The 13013-nt window shown below is 50.4% G+C and overlaps 1 protein-coding gene across 1 annotated transcript in view; it reads right to left on the minus strand.

Moving 5' to 3' along the window:
- ryr2a (ryanodine receptor 2a (cardiac)) overlaps window positions 1-13013 on the minus strand; it is a gene marked incomplete at both ends in the record, with an annotated part of 139212 nt that overhangs the window by 58974 nt on the left and 67225 nt on the right. Inside the window, 9 exons of the mRNA XM_084459855.1 lie at window positions 1-77; window positions 2577-2680; window positions 4116-4220; window positions 4997-5213; window positions 6124-6316; window positions 7705-7946; window positions 8931-9064; window positions 9281-9399; window positions 12375-12470. The exon at window positions 1-77 is cut by the window's left edge and continues 7 nt beyond it. Of these exons, the coding sequence (XP_084315981.1) occupies window positions 1-77; window positions 2577-2680; window positions 4116-4220; window positions 4997-5213; window positions 6124-6316; window positions 7705-7946; window positions 8931-9064; window positions 9281-9399; window positions 12375-12470 (1287 nt within the window). The remainder of the gene's footprint in view (window positions 78-2576; window positions 2681-4115; window positions 4221-4996; window positions 5214-6123; window positions 6317-7704; window positions 7947-8930; window positions 9065-9280; window positions 9400-12374; window positions 12471-13013) is intronic.

Here is a 13013-nt window from a genome sequence, read left to right on the forward strand (position 1 = left end):
ACAGTTTGAGGTTCTTGACCTTCTCTACAGCGCGTTCGTCTGCCAGACCGACATGGCAACCCAGAGCCAGGAGAGTCCTGTGGACACACGCACGCACGCACACACACATACACACACACACACACACACACACACACACACACAGGGGTACTGTATTTCTAGTGGGCATTGCATTATACTGATGCTTCCCCATTCAGGCCTCAACGGGTCTCCATTGAAGAGAGGTAAAGTGGGGGATTGGTCATTGGACCTCCACGAGAGCGGAACAGTGCTATCTGTCTGTCTCTATTCACTATTCTATTTTAATGGTTTTAGATCCCCACAGCTCTGCGAGTCGTCGTTTCTCTATGTGCTCAGTCAGTTATTCTGGTCCAAGATGGCTCCTAACCCACTGAGCAAAGACACGTCTAAAAGACGTCTTTAAGACATCTTTTTTGTCTTTTTAGGACGTCCAAAGACATCCAATTAGGAGCCAGAATGAATGTTTTTTTTTAACGTTCAGATATTGGACCTGTTTTGCACGTCCACAGACGTCTTAGAGGGGTCCAAGCCAGACGTTTGAATATTGAGGGGTCCAGCAGATGTACAAATGGGGTTCTGGACCGACGGACATTATTAAGACATGATCTGAACGTCTCCCTGGCGTGTTTGCTGGGAAGACAGGTCCAGCTCATACCGTACAATGCAGTGTAAAATGCCTGTTGAGAGAGAGACACTGACCCCTGTGTAGACTTGGTTTTAGAATGCGTTTTGGACGATCAGATCCCAAGTGGACAGCGAGACGCGTCGCCTTTTACACCCGCGTCTATCACGCGTCTCCAAATGTGTCCAGCTGACCGCTTGTGTTCATATGGTAACCATGGTAACTCACTCACTCCTGTGGGTGTGTCACACAGCTGTTCCGTGTAAAGAAATCAATAATCAGTCAGGTTGACTTCGATCCGATTCGAAAAAAGTGTGCATGAAAGCAACCAAAGATCTTTGAGGAACTGATGTCCATAATAGGACTATTCCAACTGTTTCAGTTGATAGGACAAAGTCATTCGTGACTTGCAAAAGAGCACAGGACGAAGCAAAAAAGGAGAAATATGATCCTGCATTGATGACATGTTTTCCTGTTACATCTTTGTCGGGGCGCATCAGGACACATTAGCATTAGACTACTAAAGATATGTGGTCAAATGCGTCCCAGACCACCTCGGCAGGTGGTTTTAGTAAACGTTTCACAATTTGTCTCGGTGGTCGTTTACACTTGTATTTAGCGCTGTCCACTTGTGATCTGATCATCCAAAACGCATTCTGAAACCATGTCTAAACTCTCTCAATGACTTCTAACCACTCCTACTCTAGGCAGTTCTGGCTCCAGTCTGTCTGTCTGTCTGTCTATCTGTCTGTTTGTCTGTCTATCTGCTTGCCTGCTTGCCTGCCTGTCTATCTGTCTATCTGTCTGTCTATCTGCTTGCCTGCCTGCCTGCCTGCCTGCCTGCCTGCCTGCCTGTCTGTCTGTCTGTCTGTCTGTCTGTCTGTCTGTCTGTCTGTCTGTCTGTCTGTCTGTCTGCTTGCCTGTGTGTGTGTGTCTGTCTGCCAGTCTGTCTCTCACTCAATTACAACCCAGAACATGTAATTATGGTCCAGCACAAGTTTGAGGTACTGTAGGTAGACTATTCAGATCACGGACAGCGTTTTTGCATTTAGATGACACTCTGTCTCCTTATCATTTCGCACCGCGCTTCACTGAGGCTAAAAAGCTGTTCCTGGACCTTCTGAATTAATTAAGCTAACAAAGACATTCACCAGAGGTTTCAAAATGAATTCTGAAATTCGGTACAGGGAGTCTAGGGGAGAGGGATGTGTCAAAAGAGACTGATATTCCGCCGATGGAAAGCTACAACAGAAACGAATAGCTCTCGTAGAATCATCCGACCGTGTCGTTACGTTCTCTCTATCCCCAACTGGCCATGTGCCAACGTCCCAGACAGAGATACTGACAATGAGAAACCCAAACATGTCGAGCAGAATGTGTCCTTGAAGTGTGTTTAAGCAATTGACCACGAGGCAGTGGATCCTGGAGGAGGTGAGGCTCCTGACCCAGTGGTGTCAGAAAAACAACCTCCATCTGAACATCAGCAAGACAAAGGAGATGCTGGTGGACTTTGGGAGGAAGCAGGAGAGGAACTACACCCCTCTAATCATCAACGGGACCCCTGTAGAGAGAGTGGACAGCTTCAAGTACCTTGGCGTCCAGATGACCAAGGACCTGACATGGTCAACACACAGACACTGTGGTGAGGAAAGTACCTCAGACAGTTGAGTGTACCACCAGATCCGATAGAGCTTCTACTCATCCACATGCGCGCATCCTTACTGAGAATATCACCGCTTGGTAGGGGAACAGCAGCTCTCAGGATCGCAAGGCCCTACAGGGACTCGCACAGAACCGGAATAGAACAGGACCCTACGGGTACCGTGGGCTGCTACTGAGGACAGACAACCGGACCGACTCAGAACCAGCATAGAACGGGATCAGCAGCGGTCGAGGCTGACCGCTTGCAGGACCGGTGTGGGCGGCGACCTACTTGAGCGTCTCCAGGGACATCTGCAGGTTGTAGCTCCTCTCCTGCTCCGGCAGCCGGGAGAACTCCACCAGGCACGGGTGCTGCCGCTTGTTGTCGTCTCGCACCTGCAAAGCGGAGGGTAAAACCCAGTTAAACGGGGGTGAGCGCCGAGCCTCAGGGAGGGAGAAGGGCGTGTTGGATGGTTCTGGCTAGCGTCGTGGATTTATTATAATAGTTAATAATAATAATAATAAAAGAGTAGTCAAAAAACGCCAAGGTTCATCTTTGCCAAGTCCAAGCTGGTTACTTTTATTCCAAATAGTTCAAGAGTTTGCAAAGCCGGGCTCTCAGAGAAAGGAATTCAACCAAGAGCAATGATTATCCTCAGACACACCATTATAAACACTGTGGGCACAACCCATGCATGCAAAACTCCACTAACCAATTATCAGTGAGTAGGGGAGGTCTGAGGGTCAACAGCTGAACTGGACATTTACAGAGATGAAAGACAACTGGGAGGACGGGATCCCTAGGGGGGTCTCCTGCAATGGCGGACTGGCCATCGGGACGCTCGGGACGAATCCCGATGGGCCGGTCCTTAAGTAGGGCCGGTGTGGGCTGGGCAGGTTGCTGTGAGTGAGATATTCAGAGGGGATATTCCCGGCGCTAACTGGCCCGCCTGCTGTAAATGGCCATAAATGCCCCCCCCCACCCCCCCACCCCCCGCTCAACAAATCGCAAAAGCACCCCCCCCACCCCCCCCCAGTCCGCCCCTGGTCTCCTGCCATAAAACTGTTAAGGCCTGGAGATTGTTATCAGGGCAAACCAGACACAGCTGTTCCACTGTACAGCACGCAGGATCAACATTCAGATTTCCTTTGACGGTGTCTTGAACAGAGAATAAACGTAAAAAAGATTAAAGGATCCGGCGCGACTACGTGGAGGCGTCAGGCGAAGCCTTTTGTGCGAAACGCGTTGTTCGCATTTTGTCTGTTATTAAAGCAGCAAAAACCCACTCCGCGTAGTCGCGCGGGATCCTTTAATCTTTTGGACACTTTGTTGTTCCTGCTCCAGTAGCACCGTGGATGAACTGAGGATATACAACTGTGCACAGGGCAACTTTTTCGATTTTTGTCGAGAATAAACGAATTTGAATTTATCTATGACATTAGTCGCTAAAAGACCGCTGGGTTCATGAGGACAGAGGGTCACGTGAGCTACGGTACGTTCAGTTCCAGCTCAACCCTGTCTGCTTGCTTTCATCTGCCCTGTTGTGTTGAGAGCGGAGTAGAAGAAGGAGCAGGGCGGAGATTGATGGGCAGACTGGCCTGTCTGTCCGTCTCTCCGTCTGTCAGTCAGTCTGTCAATCGGATTGGCTGGCTGGCTGTGTGAGTGACAGGGACCTGAGTAGCCACTACTTCACAGCCCAGCACTTCTCATTAGTGCTAAGCTGAAGCTGTCGTGTGTGTGTGTGTGTGTGTGTGTGTGTGTGTGTGTGTGTGTGTGTGTGTGTGTGTGTGTGTGTGCGTGTGTGTGTGCGCGTCTGTGTGTGTTACTCACAGCTCCGTAGGTCCAGCCCAGTTCAATCTTGTTCATGACCCAGAGTTCATGGATGTTCTCGGCCAGCTTCTCTCTAATCCTCTCCAGGTGAGGGGGCAGCACAATCTACACACACACACACACACACACACACACACACACACACACACACACACACACACACACACACACACACACACACACACACACACAAACACACACACACACACACACACACACTCAGGATAGAATTACAGAAGGAGGGAAGGGGAGAAGAGGGGGAGTCCTTGTGTAGTGTGGATGTTGTCAGGGTGGAGAAGGGATGTTGTCAGGGTGGAGTAGGAATGTTGTCGGGGTGGAGTAGAGATGTTGTCAGGGTGGAGTAGGGATGTTGTCGGGGTGGAGTAGAGATGTTGTCAGGGTGGAGTAGGGATGTTGTCATGGTGGAGTAGGGATGTTGTCAGGGTGGAGTAGGGATGTTGTCAGGGTGGAGTAGGGATGTTGTCATGGTGGAGTAGGGATGTTGTCGGGGTGGAGTAGGGATGTTGTCATGGTGGAGTAGGGATGTTGTCGGGGTGGAGTAGGGATGTTGTCAGGGTGGAGTAGGGATGTTGTCGGGGTGGATTAGGGATGTTGTCAGGGTGGAGTAGGGATGTTGTCGGGGTGGAGTAGGGATGTTGTCGGGGTGGAGTAGGGATGTTGTCATGGTGGAGTAGGGATGTTGTCGGGGTGGAGTAGGGATGTTGTCAGGGTGGAGTAGGGATGTTGTCGGGGTGGATTAGGGATGTTGTCGGGGTGGAGTAGGGATGTTGTCAGGGTGGAGTAGGGATGTTGTCGGGGTGGATTAGGGATGTTGTCGGGGTGGAGTAGGGATGTTGTCTGGGTGGAGCAGCAGGTCTCACCTGGCTGGTGTCTACAGGCGTGGGGGTGAAGGCAGCCTGGGTCAGGGTGATGGTCGGGCCCAGCAGGTCCCTGGTCCCGGCGCGGTCCTCCTTGTACTCCTGGCTGTGCTCCACCCTCAGCTTCTCCCTGGGCAGCACGGCCTCGAAGCACGGCGCATAGCCCGGCGGCGGCAGGAACTTGAACTCCCCGTGACGGCCGCCCAACAGGAAACGCACCCTGGGGATGCGAGGAAGACGAAGAAGAGATCTACTACTTTCTGGAAGTTTCTATCCATTTCAGAAATAAATAAATAAACCCCGACAGTGGAAAAATGAAGACGCGCTGTTTCCATACACTAACTGATATCTCTCCCTTCCCCTGTGTCCATCAGGCCAGAGGGATAGGGTGTTCTACACCATCGATACTAAAACAATTAGGCCAGTGCTGCAGGGTGCGGGAGTGATTGCATTATGACAAAGTGGAGCCCATTCATGCCAGCCTGTCCACTCCGCAGCAAAATGCCCCCGCCCAGACATGAGTAATCGAACAATGATCGCCCTGAGAGGCAAGCGGTGAGTGAGTATTTTGGCCGGATGGCAAGATCCTATGAGTGATGTAATGTGGCTAGTACTGTAGCAATACAATCCACTTATCTGCCTGAGATGGCCACCCAGACTCTAAAGAATTGGAAAGCAGGTATAAACAAGATAGTTTCATCTTTACAAATGTATGAAGGCCCTTGGGGAACTTAGGGTGGTATCTAGACAAAAAAGTAGGAGCCAGAGGTGAAGACAACTAGCCTGGCTTCGCCAGACCCAATTCGCAAAAGATGCAAAGGGTCTGGAAATCCTGCGTTTATTTTCGATTTCCAAGGGGCCTTATCATCGGTCGCAGAACAAAATGCCTCCGGACGCAATTGGATAGACCTACTGTACAACCAATCAGAGCAATGGAACGTGGGTGAGTCATTGTATCAATTGGGTACAGTCGTTGGATCAAACCCATATTAGATAAACGGTTGTGATTGGCCCGATCAGTATCTGGTCAGGTGGAAATCAGTTTGAACGGGTGGATGAACAGACTGATCTACGGAGTGAAATGGAACGTGACCTCGCGCGACCAGGATGTGGTCACAGGCTGAACCTACTTGACCCCAGCGGAGAAGCTGGCCACGGGGAAGAACAGTCCGTCAGAGTTAAAGTTCTCGAACATCCCCTGGACGGGCTGGCCGTTGATCCGGAAAGAGATGCTGGGCACGCTCAGGTCCAGACAGCAGCTGACCACGTCATCCATCTTCAGCAGGTGCTGATTGGGCGAGCTGACGGTCCGGGCGATGCAGCCTGCGTGTGATAGGGTGAGAGAGGAGGGCGAGGGTTTGTGGTTTTTTTCAAATACCCGACTGAAATTTCACGTTTACTGCCTGACTCAAACAGAGCACAACCAACCCTGACACAGTAAAACACACACACATGTGTATGTATGTGTGTGTATTGGTGTGTGTGTGTGTCTATGTGAGTATGTGTGTGTATTTGTGTGTGTGTATGTGTGTGTGTGTCTATGTGAGTATGTGTGTGTGTGTTTGTGTGTGCATCGTGTACCTGCATGAGTGTGTGTGTGTCTATGTGAGTATATGTGTGTGTGTTTGTGTGTGCATCGTGTACCTGCATGAGTGTGTGTGTGTGTGTGTGTGCGTGCGTGCGTGTGTGTGTGTGTGTGCGTGAGTGAGTGAGTGTATGAGTGTGTGTGTGTGTGCGTGTGTGTGTGTGCGTGCGTGTGTGTGTGTGTAGGGCTGCAAAGAGGAAGTGTGTTTGTTGCTGGCCTAGCAGTAAAACCCAGAGAAAGCTGAGAGATTGCCCGACCCGGGGGGGGCGGCTGACGATTTATCTAGCTCCGTTCCCTCTAGCCCCCGCCACCACTCACACACACATCGATATCCCCCCCGATTCAGGGGAGAAAACACTCAGACAGACCCCCCCCCACCCCCCGCGGTTCTGCTCACAGCAAGCACTGAGGACTGAGGAACCACGCGTTATAAACACACACGTCGTAAGCGTGTCCTAACCGTGTCGTAAACGTGAGATCTTATTCCGCCGAGGCGCACAGGGCCGAGGGTACAGGACCCGGGCACAGCTGCAGATAGATTTGTTTTATTAGTTGTTTATCTGAAAAGGAAATGAGCCAACTCCAGATGACAGGGCAGTTAAATCAAGCGCAGCTCAAGTCCGGCAATATAAACACATGCTCTACAGCTCTCCAACTGGGTGGGGGTTGAGGTTAGGGGGGGGGGCGGTAGAGGCACTGGTGGTCCGTCAGGCTCGGTTACATCGTTAACAATGGATGAGGTGAAGAGAGAACAGTGAGGCCCCCATCCCCGCCCCACCCCACCCTCCCCCAACGCTTGTACTGTTCTCCAGGGGTACATTTACCCCTCTGTCTCAACATAGGATGGGCTTTTACACGCCTCTCTCAAACCACTTACCCACCCGCCCTCTCTCTCTCTCTCTCTCTCTCTCTCCCTCTCTCTCTCTCTCTCCACCCCTCCCACTCCTATCCCCTGCCCCCTCCCCTCGCACGACCTTCCATTCTTTCCGACCACCCCTCTGCTTTCCATTACATTTTGTTTCGTGCGGATTTCGTTATTTTTTCTCCTGAATCAGCTGAGCCGAAATGGAACGGACCCCCCACCCCCCAACCCCCCCAGCCCAGACCTCCCCGGCGCCGCCCTCACCTGACCAGAGGTGCAGGCCGTCGAACCCGTAGGAGTAGAGGTCGTCCCCCACGCCGTTGCCCCCCCAGCCCTCCCCTCCGCCGGGGTAGGGGGCGTAGCCGTCCGTACTGGCCCAGCCCACGCGCAGGTGGGTCGCCTCCGCCGTGACGAAGGGCAGCGCCTGGTCCACGATCAGCTCGTAGTACCACTTCCTGTACTGGGCGGAGCCTTCGCTGACGCCCAGGAAGATGTTGGGCCTCATGCTGTGATTGGATGAGAGAGAGAGAGAGAGGTTAGAGAAATAGAAATAAGAGAAAAGGAGAAGAAAGAGGTTAGAAGAAGAGGTTAGAGAGAAGGAAACGAGGGGTTCTGGTGAACTAGTAAGTAAGTATGTAAGCTTTATTTATATAGCGCTCTTCACAGCACGGATGCACAGAGTGCTTTACAGTAATAAATTATAATGGCAATACAACACGAGACAAAATTAAAACGACACAGAACAGAAAAAAACAACATTGCGAGCAGCAAGGCATTATAGATGGCCGAAGGCCTGCCTGAACATGTGTGTCTTAAGATTTGTTTTTTTCTTTAGTGCGTCACGGCCAGACCAGCTCTGCTGTAGCCTGGCTAATCAGGTGCAAACTGATTTGGCAGTGCTATACAGTCTGACAGAGAGAGTTATTAACCTCCAGCCCCAGCCCTCTCCTCCCTGGAGGGTCTGCCTCTGACAGGGGGTTGGGGGGGGGGGGGGGGGGGCGGTAGACAGGGGGGGAGACTCAACCTGCTGACACAGTTGATCAGAGGTGTCTGCAGACCCAAGTGTGTGTGTGTGTGTGCAAGCCAAGCATGTTTTTCAGTGTGTGTGCGCGCATAAATGGACTGCATTTATATGGCGCTTTCATCCAATGCTTTACAATGACCTCTCGTTAACCCATTCACACACACATTCGCACACCAATGGCACATGCAAGCTAGCCTGCTCATTGGGAGCAATTTGCGGTTCTTGCCGGAGGACACTTCGACATGTGGACAGGAGGAGGCGGGACTCGAACCTCCGACCCTACGATCATTGGACGACCCGCTCTACCACTGAGCCACAGCTGCCCCGCAAAATGGGAATCTTGTATGATACCACTACACCACTGGCGCTCAGTCAAGACTGTTGACTAGACTGTGTGTGTGTGTGTGTGTGTGTGTGTGTGTATGTGTGTGTGTGTGTGTGTGTGTGTGTGTGTGTGTGTGTGTACCTGCTAACGTGGTTGACCAGACGCGTCTGTAGGAGCAGGTCTCGTCCTGGTAGCAGGTTGTCACAGATGAGGTGCTGGTTGGAGCGCACGGCCACACCGTGACACACACACAGAGAACACAGCACATCCAGCACCTGGTAGGACAACACAGAGTTACAGAACCTCCAGCTCACACACACACACACACACACACACACACACACAGAACACAGCACATCCAGCACCTGGTAGGACAACAGAGTTACAGTACCTCCAGCTCACACACACACACACACACACACAGTAATACAACCACGCACGCACACGCATGCACACGCAGACAGTGCTGTAGAGGCAGGTATTTGGGGAACCTTGTGGTTGCGTCCATGCTTGTCCAGCAGGGAGATGATGGACTTGATGTGTCCCTCCTTGATGATGTTGAGAGCTTCAGGGCTCTCCACCAGCACACAGTGGAGCACCTCAAGGATCCCTGGAGCACAATACAGCAACGTAGATGACCAAATCAGCAACAGCAACAACAACAACAACAACAATAATAATAATAATAACAACAACAGCAGGCCAAAAAATGTTGTGCTGTTTTAAAGTTGTACAAGACACGTATCCCTCAAAATTGTGTGTGTGTGTGTGTGTGTGTGTGTGTGTGTGTGTGTGTGTGTGTGTGTGTGTGTGTGTGTGTGTGTATGTGCTTGCTACAGTAAATGGTGGGTGACGTAAATCCCCTGTGTTTAAACAGCACCCTCTGCCCTGGCGTCTGTTTGTGACTCACCCTGCTCTATATTCCCTCTCTTTAGCTGCTGTTACCTTATATAAATAACTCTGCCCTCACACCATCATTATCACCACAAACATCTCTCTCTCCACCTGTCCTCCTCTCTCTCTCTCTCCCTCTCTCTCTCTCTTCCTCTCTCTCTCTCTCCCTCTCTCTCTGTTCCTCTCTCTCTCTCTCTCTTCCTCTCTCTCTTCCTCTCTCTCTTCCTCTCTCTCTCTTCCTCTCTCTCTCTCTTCCTCTCTCTCTCTCTCTCTTCCTCTCTCTCTCTCTCTTCCCCTCTCTCCCTCTCTCTCTCTCCGCTTCCTCTCTGCTCACCTGTTCCAATCCACTGCGGCTACCTCCATCTACCACCCACGCAGAGAGAGAGGAAGAGCTGCCGCTCAGAATAACAAAGAAGGAGTAGGGAGGTTCGCCTCTACGTCAGAGAGAGAGAGATGGAGAGAGAGAGAGAGATTTGGAGGATGAGGAGGAAGAGGAGGTGTGTTCTCGATCTCTCGCCCCCTTCACTAAACTCAAAGTGTGCCCGTGAAAACGCCAGGCTATAAATGTCTGGCGCCCGCCGCGGCCCGGACCAGGAATAGAGCGAGGCCGTTGCCGGGGTGGCGTCAGCATGGGGTTTAAAACCTGCGTGTGGCGGACGCGCCGCGTGAAAGTTCTCACATGTGTGTGTGTGTGTGTGTGTGTGTGTGTGTCTGTGTGTGTGTGTGCTGGAGTTTCATAATTCAGAGGTTTTGAAGTGTGTATGTGTGCGTGTGTGTGTGTGTGTGTGTTGGAGTTTCATAATCCAGAGGTTTTGAAGTGTGTGTGTGTGTGTGTGTGTGTGTGTGAGTGTGTGTGTGTTGTTATCCACCTACACAGTAGGAGAAGCAGTGCTGTATCCAGCCATGCAGCTCCTCCACACGCTCAGCATATGAATTCTGTTCAGCTGGCTGAGTGTTTATTCTCTCCTTCTTCTCTCCTGTACTTCTGTCTGTCTGTCTGTCTGTCTGTCTGTCTGTACGTCTGTCTGTCTGTCTCTCTGTCTGTCTGTCTGTCTGTCTGTCTGTCTGTCTGTCTGTACGTCTGTCTGTCTGTCTCTCTGTCTGTCTGTCTGTCTGTCTGTCTGTCTGTCTGTCTGTCTGTCTGTACGTCTGTCTGTCTGTCTGTCTGTCTGTCTGTCTGTCTGTCTGTCTGTCTGTCTGTCTGTCTCTCTTCCTTTTGCTCTCTCCTTCCTCTCTCTCTCTCTCTTCTTCCTCTCTCTCTCTTCTTCCTCTCTCTCTCTCTCTCCCTCTCTCTCTCTCAATTCAATTTTCAATTCAATGGGCTTTATTGGCAGGGGAAACATACGTTTACATTGCCAAAGCAAACATCACAAAAAGTCACAAAAATGTTAAAATATGAATGTAATAAAAATAAAAAAATAAAATTTTTAAAAGTGATTAAGCAAGTGTAATAATTATACATGTATTTTGAAATGGTAACGTTTATGTACTGTATGTACAGTGTGTATACTGTATGTCCAGTGATCAGTCCAGTGTGCAGGCTCTCTCTCTCTCTCTCTCCTTCCTCTTCTCTCCCTCTAATACAACTGTTCATTTCTCTACCTATTCATTCTAAGCAGTGTAAGAACCGTCTGGCTGTGGACCAAACAGCAGTGATTACACTTGGCCAGAGCTCCCGAACCTCCTCAGATTGTATCATTATGGGATGGCCGCACACCCCCCTCCTGGCTCCCAGGGCCCTGTTTCAAGACTCCCGCAACGCCTCCTCCCTGCCTCACTTGCTTCGGGAAATCTCTGATCTCCAGTGACACGACTGGTAAAAGCTAAGCAGTGTAAAACGTCTTGCGACCAATTCAATCTTATTAGATCAGATCTGGAATTCCTCAATTAAATGGATGGATGAATAATGCATTCAAATGGGCTCTAGGGTGCATCTCAATAGTCTAAAATGGTCTCCTCTATCTGCATTATTGAACTAGATAGGTGATAATCATATGAGTCTGATCCCTTGTCTTCTAGATTCACTTTCAGCAATCCTGTTCTGCCTGTCTTCTGTTCAGTTTAATTTGAAAATGAACACAAGGAGTGGACACAAGGACACAAGGAGAGGAGAGAAGGACACAAGCAGAACACACAAGGACACCCTCACACAGAGAGGAGCCCCCTCCCCCTGACCCCCCCTACTCTGGCTCCGTGTTCAGTGCCGATCCGAGCAGCTTATCGGGTAACATAGAGGCACTGATACGATAGAGGGTCCCCTGGCATCACACAGTAGATCCATCAAAGACAATCATCACACACACACACACACACACACACACACGCACACACACACACACACACACACACACAAACGCACACAAACGCACACACACACACACACACAGAGCTTTATCCTCTGTCCTCTCTGTCTAAAGTTCTGTTAGCGGCAGCATCAATCATGCTGAAGATGAACCGATAGAATACAGAAGATAAGGTAGAAATATAGACAGGGGCTGAGATGACTGAGCTACCGCAGGAAGGAGAACAAGAAGAAGAGAAACCAAAATGAGAAGACGTTCAGCCTCAAACGTTCAGCGTCAAACGTTCAGCGTCAAACGTTCAGCGTCAAACGCGTCGTGGCCACTGTGGTGATTCTGCTGCTCTTGGCTGAGGAGGAAACGCCGGCGCTCCACGTGACGGTCGACCTACCGGAGGAGGCCTCCAGTCTCTCCAGCCGGCTGATCAGCCAATCCAGAGAGCCGGAAAACTGGGCGCAGTTCTTCCTGTTCCCTCTGATCAACGCAGCTGGAGGACGAGAGGGGAGAGTTGGAGGAGAGGATTGGATGGGAAGGGAGAGGAGAGGAGGGGAGAGAGGAGGGGAGAGGAGAGAGGAGAGGAGGGGAGAGAGGAGGGGAGGGGAGGGGAGAGAGGAGGGGAGAGGAGGAGAGAGAAGAGGAGGTGAGTTTATACAGATGCCCACCAGATACACTGCAAATTGTTCTGCGCTTGCCAAGATTTTAAATCTTAGATCCTCTACCCTCAGCCCACAAATATATTCATTATCTTGTTTTAAAGGTTATTTACTTGTTAGTATCTTATTTCTAGACTCGAACCAGCGTATTTTAAGATTTCATATCAAGTAAAATGATCTTGCTGCATGGACAGATAATTTCACTACTATTAAGTAATTTCTCCTCAAATTCAATATTTATTTATTGTATTTTAACTAGTGTTTTTTGCAGTGTAGAGACTAGGTTGGCAGTGCCAGCCTGAGAGGCCAATTAAAGTCATCTTGTTATTAAGGATTTGATGATGCTCTGAGGCTCACTGGCTGCTATCTCTCTCTCT

The sequence above is a fragment of the Borostomias antarcticus genome (assembly GCF_949987555.1).
Source record: "Borostomias antarcticus genome assembly, chromosome: 29".
Classification (NCBI taxonomy): Eukaryota; Metazoa; Chordata; class Actinopteri; order Stomiiformes; family Stomiidae; genus Borostomias; species Borostomias antarcticus.